General features: G+C 39.7%; 1 protein-coding gene across 3 annotated transcripts in view; it reads left to right on the top strand.

The window, feature by feature from the left end:
* Window positions 1–21,608, top strand: part of pcgf5b (polycomb group ring finger 5b) — a 145,308-nt gene that overhangs the window by 71,301 nt on the left and 52,399 nt on the right. For all 3 annotated transcript variants that reach the window (XM_069900592.1, XM_069900590.1, XM_069900591.1), the window contains exon 3: window positions 18,994–19,090. In XM_069900592.1, the coding sequence (XP_069756693.1) occupies window positions 18,994–19,090 (97 nt within the window). The remainder of the gene's footprint in view (window positions 1–18,993; window positions 19,091–21,608) is intronic.

The following is a 21,608-nucleotide window of genomic DNA, read 5'->3' as shown; positions in this document are numbered from 1 at the left end:
ATAGAATATTTGTTGGGCAGAAGCACAAATAGTAGCAATCGACAGAACCTGTATTATTAGGTTAAGATTTAGCGTTGTAGGGTTCGCCACTGAAATGCTTGGAACTGTTTTGATGCCATCAGTGGCATCAAATGTCTAAACGGGATGTTCAAAATTGTGGATAGTGCATTAAAACCAACCTTTGGTGCATTTAATCTCAAGAGTGGAGCCTAGTATAAAATAATAAACTGTAAATTTATGAAAACATTAAAAACATTGGGGGACAGTTGTCAGATCATTAATCCAGAGACAGGAGTTCAAATCCTGTCCCATAAACTGGTCAAGTGATAGCATGTCATAATTGTATCATCAGATAATGAGGTGCACCCCTACCGCATGATCCCTGAGGATTATTAAGTTATATTCGATATATCTCTCCATGGCAGCATTGGTAGACGTGACTTACTGCACAAATTTTGGGGCGATAAAGCCCCGTCTCCGCACGGAAGATGTTAATTTACTATGTGGGATTACTAACATGTTCAAAGGGATAGATTCAGAACTACTGTAATCTGAAGCTCAAAACTAGGTGCCTATGAAATGCTGGAGGTTAGTGCATTATCAGCAATAGTGTACACTTCTCACAACCTGTATATTCCTTACTCTACCGTTATGGTCAAGGCAGGGGTTCAACTGTGGTGTGCAGGACATGCCAGAGGAAACAAAATTATACCATGCCATCTTAGTGAAGCTCGACAGGAATTTGCTGTCTAAAAATAAAGAAAAATAGTGAAGTGATCTCACAACTGGCAGATCAGATTCAGACTTTACTGTCCAATAATATTAGTTCTGAATTCTGATGAACAACCAAACATCTAATAAGAGGAAGGGCTGCAAGAATATTGCCATTCTCAAAGATGTTGCGGTTTAGCCTGGGAACAAAAGGAAAGGTGGAGGTTTTCTAGCCTTAACATGCTTTAATAAGTGATCTTTCTCTGTTTTCTTCTGATAGTCTCACCATTTTTAAAAACTTTTTGGATTTATTCTATCTTGACTCTTTTTTTTTAAGTTTCCTTGTACTTTAGATGGACATGCTTAAATACCAAAAGTTTTCCTTTATTTGGTTGGATTTTGAATATAGATCTTAACAAATAAAATTATTCAAAATGGCTGATGTACATACTTCAGCATTTTCATGTCAGTGATCTCTGGTTTACAGCCTTGGATTTAGGTGGTACTGTATGAATTAAATTTAGCTTGTGGGTTTGTGCGTGGTCAAAAGAAATAAAGCCCAGCCACCCATATTCACCTGTGACGTCTGGAACTGTGCTCCTCCCCCACCGTGTTTGTCCGGTCCGGCCTGTCTGCATTTTGTTCATACCTCGATGAAGGGCTCAGGCCCTAAACTTGGTTATGCATCTTTGCCATAAAGAACGCTTCATAATCTGCTAACTTTTTCCAGCACTTTTGTGTAACAACAATCTGCAGACTTTCTTGAATTACCTGCCTCTTTCCCTTGCCGCCATGTCTGTCCATGGTCTCATGCATTGCCAGAATGAGACCACCTGCAAAATGGAGGAACAACACCTCATATTCAATTTGGATGGCATTAACATCCACTTTTCCATTTTCTGTTAGCCCCACCATATCTTTACCTGTGTTTCCTTTAGAACTATAGAACCATGGAGCATAACAGCACAGGCGCTAGTGATGTCGGCGGGGGCGAGTCTGATGGCGAGAAATAGCTGCAACCATATAAGGGCACAGCACCTCCTTTTGGGGGCAATGCCTGTGGATGGCCCCTTGGCGCCAACCCTACCTCCATCTGCTCTGGTATGCTGGTTCCAATCCCCTTTAAATCTAGTTTAAAGCCCCAGAGCAACAGAAGCAAACCTTCCTGCAAGGATATTTGTCCTCTCCAGTTCAGTTGCAAACCATCCCGTTGGAACAGGTCCCACCTTCCCTGGAAGGGAGCGCAATGATCCAGATACCTGAAACCCTCCCTCCCACACCATGTCTATAGTAACATGGTAAGCTGCATTATCCTCCTATTTCTAACCTCACTAGCATGTGTCACAGGTAGCAATCCTGAGATCACCACTCTGGTCACAACTTTGCACCTAACTCCCTGAAGTCTCTTTACAGGACCTCATCACCCTTCCTATCCAAGTCATTGGACCCAGCATGTTAGCGCATTGCTGTTACAGCGCCAGTGGATCAGTGGTGTCCGTTGTCTGAAAGGAGTTTGTACATTCTCCCTGTGTCCGTGTGGATTTTCCCCAGGGGCTCCGGTTTCCTCCCACCATTCAAAACTTACTGGGGTGAAGGAAATTGAGTGGCACGCACTCCTGGACTAAAAGGGCCTGGTACCATGTTGTATATTTAAATGTAAATTTAAAATTTAAAGAACCTCTTATCTGTTCCCCTAATGATGGAATCCCATGTCACAACAGCTTGCCTCTTCTCCTCTCTTCCCTTCTTTGCCACAAGACATGACTCCGTGCCAGAGACCTGATCACCATGGCTTATCCTTAACAGGTCCCCACCACTAACAACAGTATCCAAAATGGCATTCTAGTTATTGAGACGAACAGCCACAGAGGTGCCCTGTACTGACTGCCTGCTCCCTTTCCCTCTCCTGACTGTCTCCCAACCATCTTCCTCCTGCTTATTAGGTGTGATAGCATTCTTTCTATCACCCCTTCAGCCCCTGAATGATCCAGAGTTCATCCAACTCCAGCTCCAATTACCTAACTGGATCTGCAGCTGGATGAACTTCTCACAGATGAAGTCATCAGGGATACTGTTGGCTTTTATGACTTCCGACATCCTGCAAGGGGAGCATGTCCCTGTCCTGGTTGCCATTCCTACTATCTATAAAATAGAAAAAAAAGTTAGAAAAATTTGTCCATACCTTCCTTAACTCCTGCGCCTTCTCCTCAGCCTTTGCACGCATAAGCCTTGCAAACCAAAGCCTCAAATTCCCACTCCTACACTGAGCCTCTCACTCAGTGTGTCCCTGCTTTACTTTATTTGCTCCCGCTTCTGTGTAGTTCTCTCTCTCTCTCTCTGCAACTTGACTGGTCCACTGCTAATGTGCTGAGACCCACGAAATGCTCCTTGCTTTAAACACTTCTCCCCGACCTGGATGTAGCTTTCTTACTCTGTGACTTGAGTGGTCCACTATCTCTCTCTCTCCCCCACCCCCTCTCCTTTTCCCTCTGTATCCTTTCACAGAGACAAAAGCAACCCTCTTCCCTTCCCTAATCAATTTTCGCCTTTCCTCTCTCCTGCCCTCCAATTAACACATTTTGTCTGTTGGTCTGTACTTATGCCCTTGCCGTTCTTCCCTTTTCACCAGTCTTTTAATACAGACACTGTCTGTTTTTTTAACTCATACCTTGAGGAAGGGCTCAGGCCCAAAATGTCAGTAATCCATCTTTACCTCCTGTGGATGCCGAGTTCCTCCAGTATTTCCGTGATTTTATATTACCCTGCAGAAATCGTTTTGTCTTCTCTTTGTGCGTATTGGTGGGCAAGATAATTTGCTGCATTACTGAAGCTCAAGGCATGATATTTACATTTTTGTGAAGTCAAAGGTTTTCATCTGAATATCGAGAGTAAATTATTGATGTTGCTTCAGCCTGCCCAACCATTTATTCTGCGATATCCATAACCTATGATAATTGGAGACCGGTGACACTATTCTTTGTTATCCAAATTTACAGGGAAGAAATTTATTTTGTGTGATGGCACAGAATGGGTGCTATTTATCAACTGCCCATAATAGCTTTCAGCCAATATTCATCTCTATTGATATAACAGGCAACCATTATAATACTGTCTATTTTATCTCAAAGATGAAAGTATATAAATTAAATTACAGTTCTGTAATGACAATCAGAGAGACATCAGGGAGTGCTGTGTGATGTGCTTTACAGAAACATGGCTAAACGCGGACATTCCAGACATGCCATTGCAGGCCAAGGGCTACATACACCATCCATCGCACTGACCAGGGACACACTAGTGCCTGTAAAAAGCCAGTGGAGGTGGTGTTTGAATCTTCAATTCATTGTGGTGCACAGACGTGACAGTCATATCCCAGTCCTGCTTCCCTGGCCTGGAACATCTGGTGAGCAAGTGTCGCCCATTCTCCCTGCCGACAGAGTTCACCACCATCATCCTGGTTTCAGTGTACATTCCGCCCCAGGCTAATGCCAGGCTGTCACTGGAGGGACTGAGCACTGTGATAAACAGCCATGAGACAGGACATCTGGATGCCTTCCCGATCATTGTGTGTAACTTCAATCAGGCCAACGTGATGAAGTCTCTGACAAACTACTACCAACACATCACATGCGAGACCAGGGGAACCAACACATTCGACCACTGCTACACCACCATGAAAAACATTTACCAAGTCATACCACGACTGCTACTCCCGGTGTATAAGCAGAGACTGAAGACCACAGCACCAGTGGTGTGGTGCAAGAATGCTTTGAATTGGTGGACTGGAACATATTCATCCATGGAGTTGAATGGATATGCAATAGATGTCACCGACTTCATCAAGACCTGTGTGGGTGAGTGTGTGCCCATGCACAAATACTGCATGTTCCTCAACCAGAAGCCCTGGATGAATCAGAGAATCTGCAACCTGTTGAGGGCAAGAACAAGAACATTTAAGGCTGGTGATCAAAATCTTTACAAGAGGTCCAGGTAAGACCTGCAGAAGGTTATCCCCGAAAGAAAGTGGCAATTCCGGAGGAAGCTAGAGGCAGAGACAGATACACACCAGCTATGGCAGAGAGTGCAGGCCATTACAGCCAACAAAGCGAAGGTAACCATGATAGATGGTTGCGATGCTTCATTACCCAATGTGCTGAACACCTTCTATGCCCGCTTTGAGAAGAAGAACCAAACAATTCCTACTAGAATCCCTGAAAAGGCTGAGGATCCTGTGATATCTGTCTCTGAGGTCGACGTCAGGACATCATTTAAGAGGGTGAACCCTCACAAGGCTTCAGTCAGAAGTTCCCACCAGCTTCAAAAGGGCATCAATCATCCTAGTACCCAAGACGTAGCGTGGGCTGCCTCAATGATTCTGATTAAGTTTAAAAATATTTTGTTCTTTAGCTTATTCTATCTGTTTCTTTTTTTTTTAAACTTTATTTATTCGTTCAAAAAACAAATAATATATGACATATACAGCAATTAAACATGAACTTTTTAATATATATATATTATTTATATTGATTAGATTTTAATATGTATATTTAACTTTTTTTTAATATTCTTTTTTATGACTCTCCTTAGGAGAGTTGGCTAAAGGGGGGGATCTTTTCTTTTCATATATAAGGAGAGTCATAAAAAAGAATATTAAAAAAAAGTTAAATATACATATTAAAATCTAATCAATATAAATTGAAATGTAAATATTCCAAGTATAACAACCACATATTAATAAAAAAATTATAATTATCATGTGAAAGATATGTAATTTTTTTCATTATTAAACAATATTTCATCTCATTATGCCATCTATTAATAGCAATCATATTCGTATCTTTCCACGTACTAGCAATACATTTTTTCGCTACGTATAAAGCTAAATATACAAAAGCAAGCTGAAACTTATCTAATCCCAAGTCTTTCAGAGGTTGCAAACTACGCAATAAAAATACTGTTGGATCTAAAACTATTTTAATCTTATATAGATATTCTAAAAACGATTGAATTTTCTTCCAAAAAGATTGTATATGTATACATGACCAAACAGCATGAAAAAAAGTTCCAACCGTATCACCACATGTAAAACACAAATCTGATTCATTAAAACCATATATTTTTTTAATTTTTCAGGTGTCAAATATAATTGATGTAAAAAATTGTAATTAATCATTGCATAATGTGCATTTATCAATCTAGTTACACTATCATAACAAATATCTAACCAATCATCTTCAGAAAAAATAAAACAATATCCACTTCCCATTTAATTTTAGATCTATCCCAGCCCTTTTTATCCATACCATCCTGTAATATTTGATACATAAATGAAATATAACCCTTCTCTGGTATCTTCATAAGGGAAGTCTCAAATTTAATCATTTCAGATAAAATCATATCGCTACCAAACATACATTTTACCAAAGATCGAATTTGATAAAGAAATAAAGAATTCTTAACAATACCAAAATCTTCCCTCATCTGATTAAAAGATAAAAACTTACCCTCTTTAAAACCATCTCCCAAATTTTCCACACCTTTAAATCTCCAATGCAATAAACTTTGATTATGTATTGAGGAAGAAATAAGTTGATTATTATACAACTGAGTCAAAGCCAATAATTTACCCCTAGAACCTATCATTTTATTTTTCTTTATCCATAACTTCATTAAATGTTTTAGTATAGGCACATTATATTGTTGTAACAAATTCATATTCCACCTAAACAAAAATTGATGTATTTCAAATTCAGAAATACTTGCCATCTAAATTTTAGCCCAACTAGGAGGCCGTACCAAATCCATCAATGAACTAATAAATTTAAGTTGGGCTGCCTCATAATAATTTTGAAAATGTGGTAAACATAATTCCCCTAACTCATATTTCCAAGTTAATTTATTCAAAGCTACTCTCGAAAATTTACCCCTCCATAAAAACTCCCTAACCATTTTATTTAAATCTCAAAAAAAAAATTTATCAAGTAAATACGGAATAGATTGAAACAAATATTGTATACTACCTGTTTCAAAACTATTGCACAAATTTGCCGTTTTTGATTTCACAATATTTTGTCCAACTTGAAATCTCTATTTATCTTTCCTGTAGGAGAAATTGAACAACCCTTTCAGGTTCAGAATCGTGGAATTAAACAATTTTATTCATCATTGAATCATTATTAGTTACAAAGAAATGTTTTAAAGTAAAGCACAAATTCTGAAGTAAACCATGAGTGAAGTAAAAACACTGTTGAAGACACCCACCAGGTCAAACTGTACTTTATAGAGCAAAGACAAAGATACAGAACCAACATTTTAGACTTACATAGGAACATAGGAAGGGAAGTGGAACAGGAGTCGGCCAAAAATCTAATTTATGACCTAACTCCACCTACCTGCCTTCTCCCCATATCCCCTAATTCCTCTATCATGTAAAAATTTATCTAACCGAATTTTAAATATGTTTAATGAAGCAGCCTCAACCACTTCCCTGGTTAGAGAATTCCAAACATTCACTACTCTCTGGGAAAAACTATTTTTCCTCATCTCTGTCCTAAATCTACTCCCCTGAATCTTGAGACTGTGTCCTCTCATTTTAGTTTCCCCGGCCAGCTCAAAAAACCTTCCTTCATCTATCCTATCCATACCCTTCATAATCCTATATGTTTCTATAAGATCTCCTCTCATTCTTCTGAACTCGAGCGAATACAATCCTAGACGATTTAATCTTTCATCATAAGTCAACCCCTTCATCCCAGGGATCAACCTAGTAAACCTCCTCTGGACCGTCTCCAAAGCCAGTATATCCTTCCTCAAATATGGAGACCAGAACTGGACACAGTACTCCAGGTGCGGTCTCACCAGTACCTTATATAGTTGCAACATTACCTCCCTACTCCTGAATTCAATTCCTCTAGCGATGAAGGCCAACATTCCATTTGCCTTCTTAATAACCTGCTGCACCTGCAACCTAACTTTTTGTGATTCATGCACAAGCACTCCCAAGTCCCTCTGCACAACAGCATGCTGTAGTTTTTCACCCTTTAAATAATATTCAGCTCTTTTATTTTTCTTGCCAAAGTGGATAACCTCACACTTACTAACATTGTACTCCATCTGCCAGACCTTTGCCCACTCATCCAGCTTAACTCTATCCCTCTGCAGACTCTCCACATCCTCATTACAATTTGCTCTTCCACTCAATTTGGTGTCATCCGCAAATTTGGCTACACCACATTTTGTCCCCTCCTCCAAGTCATCAATGTAAATGATGAACAGTTGTGGGCCTAACACTGACCCCTGCAGCACCTCACTTACAACTCTCTGCCAACCTGAAAAACTTCCATTTATCCTGACTCTCTGCCTCCTGTCAGACAACCAATTTTCAATCCAGGCCAATATACTTCCCCGGACTCCACTTTCCTGTAACTTACTGATAAATCTCTTGTACGGCACCTTATCAAACACTTTCTGGAAATCCAAATAAACAACATCAACCTGTTCCCCTCTATCCACTGCACCCAATATATCCTCAAAAGAATCCTAACAAGTTTGTCAAACAAGATCTTTCCTTTCTAAAACCATGCTGCGTCTGCCTGATTGAACCCTTAAGTTCCAAAAGTTTCACTATTTCATCTTTAATGACAGCTTCAAGCATTTTTCCAACTACAGACGTCAAGCTAATTGGCCGATAATTTCCAGTCTTCTGCCTACATCCCTTCTTGAAAAGTGGCATGACATTTGCTGTCTTCGTCTGCCGGGACCTGCCCAGAATCCAAGGAATTTTGGTATATGACCACCAATGCATCAACTATAACTTCTGCCATTTCCTTCAGAACCCTTGGATGCATATCATCAGGACCAGGTGATTTGTCTCGCTTTAGTCCCATTAGTTTCTCCATCACTACTTCCTTTGTAACAACTATTTTATCAAGGCCCTCCCCAACATTCGCATCTTTAACTCCGCACTTGGGCATGCTGGACGTGTCTTCCACCGTGAAGACTGACACAAAATATTTGTTTAATGCCTCGGCCATTTCCTCATTATTTGCTACCAGTTTTCCTTTCTCATCCTCCAAGGGTCCTATGTTAACTCTGGCCACCCTCTTCTGTTTTATATATTTATAAAATTTTTTGCTTTCTGTTTTTATATTTTGTGCCAATTTACTTTCATAATCCTTTTTCCCATTTCTTATTACCCGCTTTGTAACCCCTTGTTGTCTCTTAAAGTTATCCCAATCTTCCAGTTTCCCATTGCTCTTTGCAGCTTTGTACACCTGTGCCTTCAATTTTATACTCTCTTTTATTTCCTTTGTTAACCACGGTTGATTTTTCCCTCCCTTGTTGCCCTTTTTCCTGACCGGAATATATTTTTGTTGAACATTACAATACCTTGAGCCCTTCATCAAGGTATGAAAAAATGTAGACAGGCACCAGAACGAAATGGTGGGGGAGGAGCACAGGCCCAAAGGCAGGAGGTAATAATACATTGTTTGATCTGCAGAATTTCTCCAAAATTGTGTTTTTACTTGGGAAAGATGCGAATGTTATTTTTACATTATATGTATGTTTCACTCTCTCTTTGGAGTGAGCTCTCAGTAATGAATTAGAAAGAGTTAGCACATTATATCTGGAATACTGTGAACCCCAGTATCTTGGATCATTCATTGGCATTGGTAATGCAATCACCAATCTAAGAATGGTCTGAAATTTGCAGTTGCAATTCAATTTGGATTCAAGCAAAATTTCTCTTTTTGTTTTAAACTGTCTCCAGAGTGGAACTTTAAGAATTCCATTAGGAAGGAAGATCTGTGTATATGGAATACATTATGGAGGAAGGTGTCTGGTTGAGTTAGAAACTTTAACTTGTTATGGTGAGAGGGAAAAAAGAACCTTTATTCTCTAAATATTTAAATTAAGCCCAAAGTGAACAGGAATTTAGAATTTAAACATGTAATGACAAGCCCCCTTTTGAATCTTTCCCTGCTTTTCTTTGGAGACAGGATTAATATAATTCTAGTTTTACTCAGCTAATTTATCTTTGGTGAAAACTGATACTGAAGTAACAATCTCGTGGCAGCTTTACAACATGTGTCTGAAGTGCCAGTGATTCACCGTTTCTTAATTCCAGTGTATCTCAAGATCTCTGTCTGTTTCTCTTCTGATTGACAAGATGCTCTTAGTGATGTTCTCTTAAGGCAGGAGCTGGAGTTTTCCTTCAGAGTGTTCACAAATGGCCACTAATGTTTCTGCAAATTCTGATTTCAAATTTCATAATTAGTTTTTAATTATTAAAAACTAAAATTTGTGAAATTAGGTGTAAAGGGAGCTGAATAAAATATACATGCAGTTCCATTGATCCTTGCTGCAATGAGTGCAGGGTAACTAATAGTAACTGTTAACCAGATACTATTGCCAGATTTCAACTAATATTTGCCACCACAAGCAATGAGTGTTATTGAATATCTCAAAAATAAAATTCTCACGTAAACATGTCAACATTTATCGAAAGAATTTTTTTTAACTTTTCCTGCAGCCACTAGAAATAAATTTCATGGTCACATGGCCATTGTTTTCAGCAACATTCTCTAAACGTACAATTGAGAAATAACAATAACAGTTTCTTTCTTTGGCTTGGCTTCGCGGACGAAGATTTATGGAGGGGGTAAAAAGTCCACGTCAGCTGCAGGCTCGTTTGTGGCTGACCAGTCCGATGTGGGACAGGCAGACACGATTGCAGCGGTTGCAAGGGAAAATTGGTGGGTTGGGGTTGGGTGTTGGGTTTTTCCTCCTTTGCCTTTTGTCAGTGAGGTGGGCTCTGCGGTCTTCTTCAAAGGAGGCTGCTGCCCGCCAAACTGTGAGGCGCCAAGATGCACGGTTTGAGGCGTTATCAGCCCACTGGCGGTGGTCAATGTGGCAGGCACCAAGAGATTTCTTTAGGCAGTCCTTGTACCTTTTCTTTGGTGCACCTCTGTCACGGTGGCCAGTGGAGAGCTCGCCATATATAATACGATCTGCGCTGGATGGGACCAACAATAACAGTAGGTAAGCACAAAATCTATGGTTATGGAACCATTTATCATGTTAATTTTGACATTTTGCTATAAAGTAGTGCTGGAGAAATATAATCAGACACTATATCATGTAGTTATGGCTTATAAATTTAATTAAAATCAAGTTAGTTGCTGGAAATACTTGGGTAGTGAGGTGGCAAGTGTAGAAAGAGCACGGCAAATTATTCAAGTAATTCTCAAGGTTATGTGGATTCACCATAAATCCATGACTCACTGAGTGACGAGTGGCTCTGCACCTGTCACAATTGCCAGTCAAGTCAACTTTGTTTATCGCTCCTGCCATGCTCGCGAGATAGCGTTTCTCCAGGACCATGGAGCATAGTTACATAGATACAAGTTAGGAAACCAGTTAACACCTTAAAAAATTGAGGTATTAAGAAGTATACACTGAAAGACCACAGTGCACTATCCACATCTGTACTGGGTGTTCAGGAGCTGATGGCTTGGGGGGGGGAATGTTGTCTCCCACTCTGGACTTTTGGGCCCGAGTAATTCGGTACCTCCTGCCAGATGGGAGAAGTTTCCATGCGGGATGTGTGGAGTCTTTCAGAATGTCTGTTCACGATTTGGCCCAGATTCCCCAGCTTATTTCTTGTTCTTTAATTGCTCCGTAGATCCTCAATCCACCCACTTTTTAAGGACAGTTCATTGTGTGGTCAGTGATGAGATATTTTTCCTCTCTCCAGAGGTATTGCTGTTTCACGCTTAAGCCTCTGATGACGATTTCTTCAAAATAGAATGAGCTTAATGCCATGGAACTACTTCATGGATGGCCCAGGGTTTCCAAGAAAGTGACTCAACCTTCAATAACAAAACTTTAAAAATAAAATGTGGCATTTAACGTACAGACTGTCAATGTTTTGTCAAACTTGTGGTTAATCCTCTTGGTCACTATGAAGAAATGTTCCAATGATATGTGTCTCAGTACCTACAAATGAAATCCTGAAATTGGCCTCCAACTTCATCGAAACCAATGGGCTATATTGGAGTGGTAATTTCAGCCATTTCTACTTCCTCCTGAGGATGGCACTGTTACTACTTTAAAAAAAACACTAATTCAAAAATGCCACTTTACTCATGCACATTGTCGACAGCACTGCAACTTTTCACACACCATTACAATAAGTGAAAAGTCACCATAACATCTAACTGTGAGGACACTGACTGACTATATGCTTTTAATTTCCTAAAGTAATACCCTGACACCTTCAGCCATTAAAGTCCATGACAAATGCGCCATTAGTAATCCTTTCTTCTTTCATCATTTCAAAGTTCCACCATGCAACACTTGCTGAGGATTAAGTGTAATGAGATGACCAGTTATTCTTCTTCCACCCAGAGGTGATGCTGTAACATTTTTAGCTTCTAATCAGTAAACTAGATAATAATGAGCAAGACCATTCAAGGAATTAACTTGCTGCAATATGTAAATAAAGTTTCTTTGATTTTTTTATGCATTTAGTGAATGAAATAATTTAATGAAAACATTTTAAATCATTTCAATTTCATTCATTCTAATTCAACATCGGATAGATTTTGATAATTTCATCATAGATTATGCTTTAAAATTGTTTGGCTGATCTCAATAATTGAAACAGAACTGTAAGAGGTTTTAAAGAAAATAATGACATTTTTAGACCAATGTGTTATTAAATTGATAATGTAAACTGTTTAAATTTTAAAGTACCATTGGATTGGTTTGTTACCTTATTGTCAGTATATGCAGTCAAGTTTGCCAATTTGCTGCTTATGAGAGACATGTCTTTTTTCACTTTCAACATGTGGAAATTGTAAAACTATAGAACAGAAGCCTAGAATTTTGCAAACGCTGATAACCAAAAAAAAATCAAAATTAAGAATGACAATTGATTTTCATAATGTTGTCATCCACAGAGCTCGTTTTATAGAACTGAGTCCAGGCCACATGGCTGGCAAGCGCTTAAAAAGAGATTGCTTCACTTTAGAACAATGGTTTTCAAACTTTTTTCTTTCCACTCACATACCACTTTAAGTAATCCCTATGCCATAGATGCTGTGATTAGTAAGGGATTACTTAAGGTGGTATGTGGGTGGAAAGAAAATGTTTGAAAACTGTTTTAATCGTACCTCATTGACTCATTATGTGCATGGTTTCATAACTCTAAAGGAAATGGGCCAATGACATTATCTCAAAATATTTCAGTAACAATGGGATCTAGAGCAGTGGTTGTCAACCCCCCACCCCGCCCTCATCTACCACTTTAAGCAATCCCTTCCTCATCACAGAGCACCTATGGCATAGGGATTGCTTAAGGTGGGATGTGAGTGGAAAGAAAATGTTTGAAAACTGTTTTAATCGTACCTCATTGACTCATTATGTGCATGGTTTCATAACTCTAAAGGAAATGGGCCAATGACATTATCTCAAAATATTTCAGTAACAATGGGATCTAGAGCAGTGGTTGTCAACCCCCCACCCCGCCCTCATCTACCACTTTAAGCAATCCCTTCCTCATCACAGAGCACCTATGGCATAGGGATTGCTTAAGGTGGGATGTGAGTGGAAAGAAAATGTTTGAAAACTGTTTTAATCGTACCTCATTGACTCATTATGTGCATGGTTTCATAACTCTAAAGGAAATGGGCCAATGACATTATCTCAAAATATTTCAGTAACAATGGGATCTAGAGCAGTGGTTGTCAACCCCCCACCCCGCCCTCATCTACCACTTTAAGCAATCCCTTCCTCATCACAGAGCACCTATGGCATAGGGATTGCTTAAGGTGGGATGTGAGTGGAAAGAAAAAAGTTTGAAAAAAAACTGCTTTAGAAGATTTGTGTCCCATATACTAAAACCTAACCACAAGTACAGTCTTTACTGCCCTCAAAGGTTTATTGGTGGGAGTTTTCAGAATAGAAGAACAAAATGTTTTGCTTTGTTCAAAGTTTCCTGTCATTATCCAGGTAATTAAGGGCTTTCTTAAATTATGAAAATCTAAATAATTGATATTTTGTTGCATCGACCCTTAGTTTAGTAAGAATTATTTCTCAGGCTCGGAATAAAGATGGTAATGATATTTTGAGCTAAGTGGTTTCAATTTCAGCAGTAACACATGATAGGGATGACAAATCAAATAAAGGTTGTCAATGACCAGTGTTTGAGATTCCGATACCTGTTGTCCTGGAAGGAAGACAGTGCATAACAATAGGCGTGTTAGCTGAGCATCTGTCATTATTGAGATGCTGGAGGCTTTAATAAGCAAGTAACGAATAGCTAGTCATTTAGAGCAGCTTAATTCAATCAAACCAACATGGTTTTACGAACGGTAAATCATGATTGACACATTTTCTGGATTTGTTTAAGATGCAACAAACATCTGTATCTCTTCAATGCGAATTGTTCTTTGTCTTCAGCAGACATTTCACAAAGTCGCAACGGATTTTAATTCCCCATTCCCATGCCGACATGTCAGATTTATTGTCAGAGTACATGCATGACATCACATACAACCCCGAGATTCTTTGTCCTGTGGGCAAGGCAGAGTTACCACTTATTGGTAGTGCAAAATAAAAACTGTACTCATCGTATACAGGTAAACAAATAAAGACGTAAACAAACTCTGCAATTCAGAGAGAAAAAATTCAATAAAGTGCAAAAGTAAGAATTCTTAAATGAGTCCCTGATTGAGTTTGTCATAGAGTCTGACAGTGGAAGGGTAGCAGCTCTTCCTGAACCTGCTGGTATGAGTCTTGTGGAACCTATACCTCTTTTCTGATGGTAGCAGTGAGAACAGAGCATGTGGTGGATGATGTGGATCCTTGATGATTCCTGCTGCTGTCCCTGTAGATGTTGTCAATGGTGGGGAGGGTATTGCCTGTAATGACCTGGGCTGTGTTCACTGCCTTTTGCAGGATTTTTTGCTCAAGGGTATTGGTGTTCCCATAACAGCCTGTGATGCAGCAGTATGCACGCTTTCTACCTCACAGCTGTTGAAATCTGCCAGGGTTTCCAATGTCATACCAAACCTTCGCAAACTTCTGAGGGAGTAGAGGCACTTTCTTCATGATTCCATTAGTGTGATGGGTCCAGGCAAGATTCTCTGAGATAGTGACTCACAGCAATTTAAATATGCTCACCATCTCCAACTCTGAATCCCTAATGTTCATTGGATTGTACACCTCTGGCTTTCCCTTATGAAGTCAACAATCACCTCCCTGGTTTTGGTACTTTGAGTTCGAGGTTGTTGTTGGTGCACCATTCATCCAATTTTTCAGACTAAATCCTGTGTGCTGACTCATCGCCCCTTTTTATACAACCCGTAGTATTGTCAGCAAATTTGTAGATGGTGTTGTTGTCGTACTAAGCCACACAGTCATAGGTGTTTAGCGAGAAGCACATGGGTCTTAGAATGCAGCCATGTGGTAGTCTAGCATCAATGGAAATTGTGGAGGAGATATTCTTACCAATCCTCACTAATTGTGGTCTGGAGATGAGGAAATCCAGGATTCAATTACAATGAGGTGTTGAGTTCCAGGTCTTGTAGTTTGCTAATAATTTTTGAGGGAATGATAGTGTTGAATGCTGAACTGTAGTCAATAAAGAGCATCCTGATGTATGCATCTTTGCTGTCCAGGTGTTCTAGTGCTATGTGTAAAGGCAATTAAATGGCATCCATTGTAGACCTGTTGTTATGGTAGGTGAATTCGAATGGATTTGAATGTTGATGAAAGTGCCACGGGTCAATAGTCATTTCAGTAGGTTACTATGTTCTTCTTGGGTATGATTGAGGCCTGTTTGAAACAGGTCTATACCACATGTTGCTGGAGTGATATGTTGAAGATATCCATGAATACACTGGCAAGTCAGTCAACACAGGTTTTTAATATTCGGCTGGGTACTCTGGAGTGGATGCTTTCCTCCGATTCACTCTCTTGAAGGCAGCTCGCCCATCATCCACTGATAGGGACAGACATGAATCCATGGTCTCGTGCACTGACTGACTGGGAGTCAGTCCTCCACAAATTGGAGGAACAACATCTCATGTTCCCTCTCGGCACCCTCAAATCAGTAGGCATTATCATCAACTTCACTGCTTTTCATTAGCCTCCCCCTCTTCCCCTATCCCTATTTCTCCTTCTAGTGCTCTCTCTCTCTTTCAATTTCCTTCAGGCTCCTTCCCTCCAGCTCTCATTCACAAAGCCACCCCCTCCCTGATAAATTCTCACCTTTTCTCTACTGTCCTATCCATATCCAATTACTGCCTTTTTTCTGTTGACTTGTGGTTTCCCGCTGTCCTCTCCCACCCTTTCCTCCCTTCTTCCCCAGCCTTTTTATTCAGGTCCTGGCTTGCATTTTGCTCATACCTTGAAGAAGGACTCAGACCTGAAATGTTGGTTATATACATTTTACTCTCTATGAATGCTGTGAGACCAGCTGAGTTCCTCCAGCATTTCTGTTTGTATTACATTCACAGCATCTGCAGACTTTAGTGTTTTATTCAACTAAATGGTTGGTGCATCATAGCTAATTGTACTGGGGTAAAAATGTTTTCCCAGAATCACAGTGCAGCTTTCGCGCAAACAGAGGAACTACTGACAGGGTCTTTGCCCTCAGACAGCTCCAAGAAAAGTGCAGAGAACAAAACAAAGGACTCTACATCACCTTTGTTGACCTCACCAAAGCCTTCGACACCGTGAGTAGGAAAGGACTTTGGCAAATACTAGAGCGCCTCGGATGCCCCCCAAAGTTCCTCAACATGGTTATCCAACTGCACGAAAACCAACAAGGTCGGGTCAGATATAGCAATGAGCTCTCTGAACCCTTCTCCATTAACAATGGCGTGAAGCAAGGCTGCGTTCTCGCACCAACCCTCTTTTCAATCTTCTTCAGCATGATGCTGAAACAAGCCATGAAAGACCTCAAAAATGAAGACGCTGTTTACATCCGGTACCGCACGGATGGCAGTCTCTTCATTCTGAGGCGCCTGCAAGCTCACACCAAGACACAAGAGCAACTTGTCCGTGAACTACTCTTTGCAGATGATGCCGCTTTAGTTGCCTATTCAGAGCCAGCTCTTCAGCGCTTGACGTCCTGTTTTGTGGAAACTGCCAAAATGTTTGGCCTGGAAGTCAGCCTGAAGAAATCTGAGGTCCTCCATCAGCCAGCTCCCCACCATGACTACCAGCCCCCCCACATCTCCATCGGGCACACAAAACTCAAAACGGTCAACCAGATTACCTATCTCGGCTGCACCATTTCATCGGATGCAAGGATCGACAACGAGATAGACAACAGACTCACCAAGGCAAATAGCGCCTTTGGAAGACTACACAAAAGAGACTGGAAAAACAACCAACTGAAAAACCTCACAAAGATTAGCGTATACAGAGCCGTTGTCATACCCACACTCCTGTTCGGCTCCGAATCATGGGTCCTTTACCGGCATCACCTACGGCTCCTAGAACACTTCCACCAGCGTTGTCTCCGCTCCATCCTCAACATTCATTGGAGCAACTTCATCACCAACATCGAAGTACTCGAGATAGCAGAGGCCGACAGCATCGAATCCACGCTGCTGAAGATCAAACTGCGCTGGGTAGGTCACGTCTCCAGAATGGAGGACCATCACCTTCCCAAGATCGTGCTATATGGCGAGCTCTCCTCTGGCCACCGAGACAGAGATGCACCAAAGAAGAGGTACAAGGACTGCCTAAAGGAAGCTCTTAGTGCCTGCTACATTGACCATCGCCAGTGGGCTGATATTCGCCTCAAACCATGCATCTTGGCGCCTCACAGTTCAGTGGGCAGCAACCACCTTTGAAGAAGACCGCAGAGCCCACCTCACTGACAAAAGACAAAGGAGGAAAAACCCAACACCCAACCCCAACCAACCAATTTTCCCTTGCAACCGCTGCAATCGTGTCTGCCTGTCCCGCATCGGACTGGTCAGCCACAAACGAGCCTGCAGCTGACGTGGACATTACCCCTCCATAAATCTTCGTCCGCGAAGCCAAGCCAAAGAAAAAAACATGCAAAAGATATTATGCAAAACTAAACTACTGAAGATGCTGGAAGTTCAAAATAAAAATAAAACAACTAAAAGGAACTGCTAATATTCAGAAGGCTCGACAGATTTATGAAGGAGGAACACATATGATTATAAATTGAAGAGACCTTTTACGGAAGCGACCAACAGAGCTGAACCTTAACTAAGGTTGATTTTGCACCTGTAAGAATGCTAACAGGGCGAAGATTAGTATTCGGTAGTGGTACATCTAAAACTTAACATTATTAAAATACATAATAATTAAATGTCTCTTAATCATTTTATACATTTTTTTAAAATTGCTTTGAGCTGTTGTGAAATAGTGATTCAGTAACTTTTTTGTTTATGAAGAAGACTATGGCATGGAATTTTCTGGGCATGAAGACAGACAACAAGGGTTCAAACTTCTGGAGGTCATTAATATTGCTGAAGGAGTACATTTCAGTCCTCAGCTACACTAACCGAGGGGAGAAAGAATATACTTGGTAAAAAATGCATTCTGCTAATAAATGGTATCATGAGTCCATTTTACTTTCTGTGCCTTCTGCCTGAAATTTGTAGAGAGACCAGAGAATAACCAGGGTGATGTAGATCCTTAATGATGTTGGCTGCCTTCTTGAAGCAGTGCCCCATGTGGATATCTTCAATAAATGGGATGTTGGTGCTTGTGATAAACTTTGCAGGGTCTGCCACTTTCTGCAGTCTTCAGCACTCCTAGGCAAACCAGGTCATGATAAAACCAGTCAATATTCTTTCCACAGTACACCTGTAGAAGTGTTGATGGAGTACTCGATGACATGCCAAAGCTCCTTAAAAGGTAGAGTTTCAAAGATCAAGTGAAAAAGTTACCAGAGTAGTTGATGAAAAGAGATAAAAATTATACCAGCAAATATACTGTAGATGCTGAGCTGGAAATGGTTTGAAATTTCAGGAGGGGCCCAATAAAATTTCACATGAATCCTTGCAAATAAATACATTTTGCTGATTCACTGAAAGTTGCTTCACAAATGAAAGGATTGCTGATTTAACTTTAAATGTACTAAATCATATTTTATCTTTTGTTATAAGTTATAATTGCAAATATAATTCATTGAACTGATCAGTCTAAAATAGAATGTTTTAATTGAAAGATCATTTTAACTGCAATTGCAATACTTGGTTCAAATGCCTTCTATTTTTTTTCCAGTTTGCAAAAGATGTATTGTTCAACATTTTGAAGACACAAATGACTGTCCAAAATGTGGAATTCAAGTTCATGAAACAAACCCATTGGAAATGTTAAGGTATGTTTCAACGACAAATATGCTGTGACTCAAAGACTTTAAAAAAAAATAAAGAATTTCACCAAGACTGAAAAACACGTGAAAGAGAAAACAAGACAGAGGACTCGTGATACAAAGCCCGATGACTCAGATCTGAGTAAATGGCTGCACAATGTAATGAGGTCCATAAACTTCAAATTGGGCAAGAATGTGGAAAAGTAAAAATCTGTGCAATAAAACTTAGTTTCAGGCTCATGAGCTCACAAATGTGAAGAGACAGACTATGTTGATATATTGCACAGCTGATGCAGCTCAAATGTTCATGCACCTACCATTGAAAAGAAGGTGTGAATAAAAAAAAACTAGGATGTAAAACTGGAAAATAAAAGCTGAGAGTGTTAAGAAGGATAGGCATTTTTGGGTCTCCTTTTCTAGTATCTATGAGATACTGGAAAATTCTCCAGTATCTCCATGTTCAGTATTAAAAAGGTGGAAAATGAAGTAGATAGCATGAAGAAGGAAGGTGATTATCAGAGAGGCAGATTTAGGAATGAAGGAAATGTAGCAATTCTTTTGAAGTACCAGGTTTGCTAGTAATTGCCATCGTTTGATGAGGGGATTAAGAATGGGGGCTGTTTATCAGCTTGAGGAACGCAGCAACATTAAAGAATGAGAAAAAAATGAAAAATCATGTCTTTCTCGGTAAGATAATTGGATTAAAGACTGGAATTCTGAAGGCGGCCTTGATAAATGGCCAGCAAATGAATAGATACATTTGAATGATCAGTGATTTTAAGAAGGAATATGAACAGGAACAGTGCCACAAAGATTATGGGAGAGTTAAGGGACTTTGACTGAAAAATTTAAAAATGAATTCCAATTTTCTGCTTTTTTCCCCATAGCCCAATATCATCATCTGCTTCAAATGCTATCTTCTGTTTCTTTAAATAATGCAAGAGCTTCTGTCCCAGTTGTCCCTGTGGCAAAGAATGCCATGCTCCAGAAAATGTTTACAGATACAATCTTTGAACTCCATTAGTGATTGCTTGGCTCTTCAACCAGAGCAAATAGTTATTCCTGTTTTACATATCAGAATTTTAAATACTTATATTTTCTCAACCTCTCTGCTGTTAGTAAATATCTCCCAAGTAACTGCAGGATTTCTTACCACTGTCCACTTTTTTTGACTGCATTGTCCTTTCTGTTATAAGATTCCCACTTTGCAGCAACTGTTAGCATTGTCTGTATTGTTCAACTACTTTCTCTTTGCGCGTGAACTTCATTTTCCATTTATAAAATGGTTTGGCATTTCTGTCAGCTTTGGCATAAACTGTACAGTTATCCCACACCTTTCAGCATCTTTTCACTGAACATTCTTCCACTTCTTGTTTCCTTGCTACATTAAATTATGCCTGACTTATTCTGTTCACCTGTCTGTATCTCCAAGGAATTACTTTGGAGTTCTTTTGCGAAACTCCTTACTTTCTTTCAATATTGTGCTTCCTAAATACACAAATAAAATACCTAAATGAAATCAAAACTGGATCCATTACTGATATTATTTCACATCTTTATTTCTTATTCAACCAATTTTTAATTCAGTCAGCTACATTTCCTCTTTTGCCATTCATTACAAATTACTTGTAAGATATTTTGTCAAATGTTTTCTAAAAGCCGATTTAATTCTCTTAGTTATACAATTGGATCTTGTCTAACCCAGAAAAAAACAAAAATTATTTCACATAATTTGCTTTTCGTCCATGTCTTTTAATTTTATCACTTAATTTCAAAAACAGGTTACAAAATGGGTTTATGAGGAAATAGCCAACACCCCTATTTCCACTAAATTATTTTTTTATATTTTGGTCAGTACACTTCTGCTTGATTATTGTTTCTTCCTCCATTTTTGTTTAATTCCTCCTTCATAAAAAGATAATCATTTCCAACTTTTGTTTAAAGTAAAATATATAGAGAAATAAAGAATGGTGAGTAAATGAAATAGGAAAAAAAGTGAACTGAAGGAACTTGTTTATCTATAACAAAAGAGAAAAGGTCTGAAACCAAGAAGTGAGTTGAATGGGACTGTATTTCACCTTAAGTGCAGCATTTAACCAAACGTGGCATTAAGGAGCTCTCGTAAAATTGAAGTAAATGAGAATTGTGGTGAAAATACCACACTGGGGGACTGTACTTCACCTTAAGTGCAGCATTTAACCAAACATGGCATTAAGGAGCTCTTGTAAAATTGAAATAAATGAGAATTTGTTAAAATGCTACATTGGGGGAACTGTACTTCATCTTAAGTGCAGCATTTAACCAAATATGGGTGTAGTGGTACACCACCGGCCTACTGCAGGGGGCAACCACTGTACCTGCAGGAGTGTAAGGGGACACGACAGCACCTGGCCGGCTGTCAATCAGTCGGCCTGAATGGATCAATCCCCACCCAGTCGGGTATCAATCACCCTCCGGGATATAAGCTTGTGCCGGCCTCCCGAGGCCTCACTCAGAGGTGCTGCAGCCACAGTCATCTGGGCTC

Source organism: Narcine bancroftii, chromosome 10 (assembly GCF_036971445.1).
Source record: "Narcine bancroftii isolate sNarBan1 chromosome 10, sNarBan1.hap1, whole genome shotgun sequence".
NCBI classification, from domain to species: Eukaryota; Metazoa; Chordata; class Chondrichthyes; order Torpediniformes; family Narcinidae; genus Narcine; species Narcine bancroftii.
This window is presented reverse-complemented; position numbering and strand designations above follow the sequence as displayed.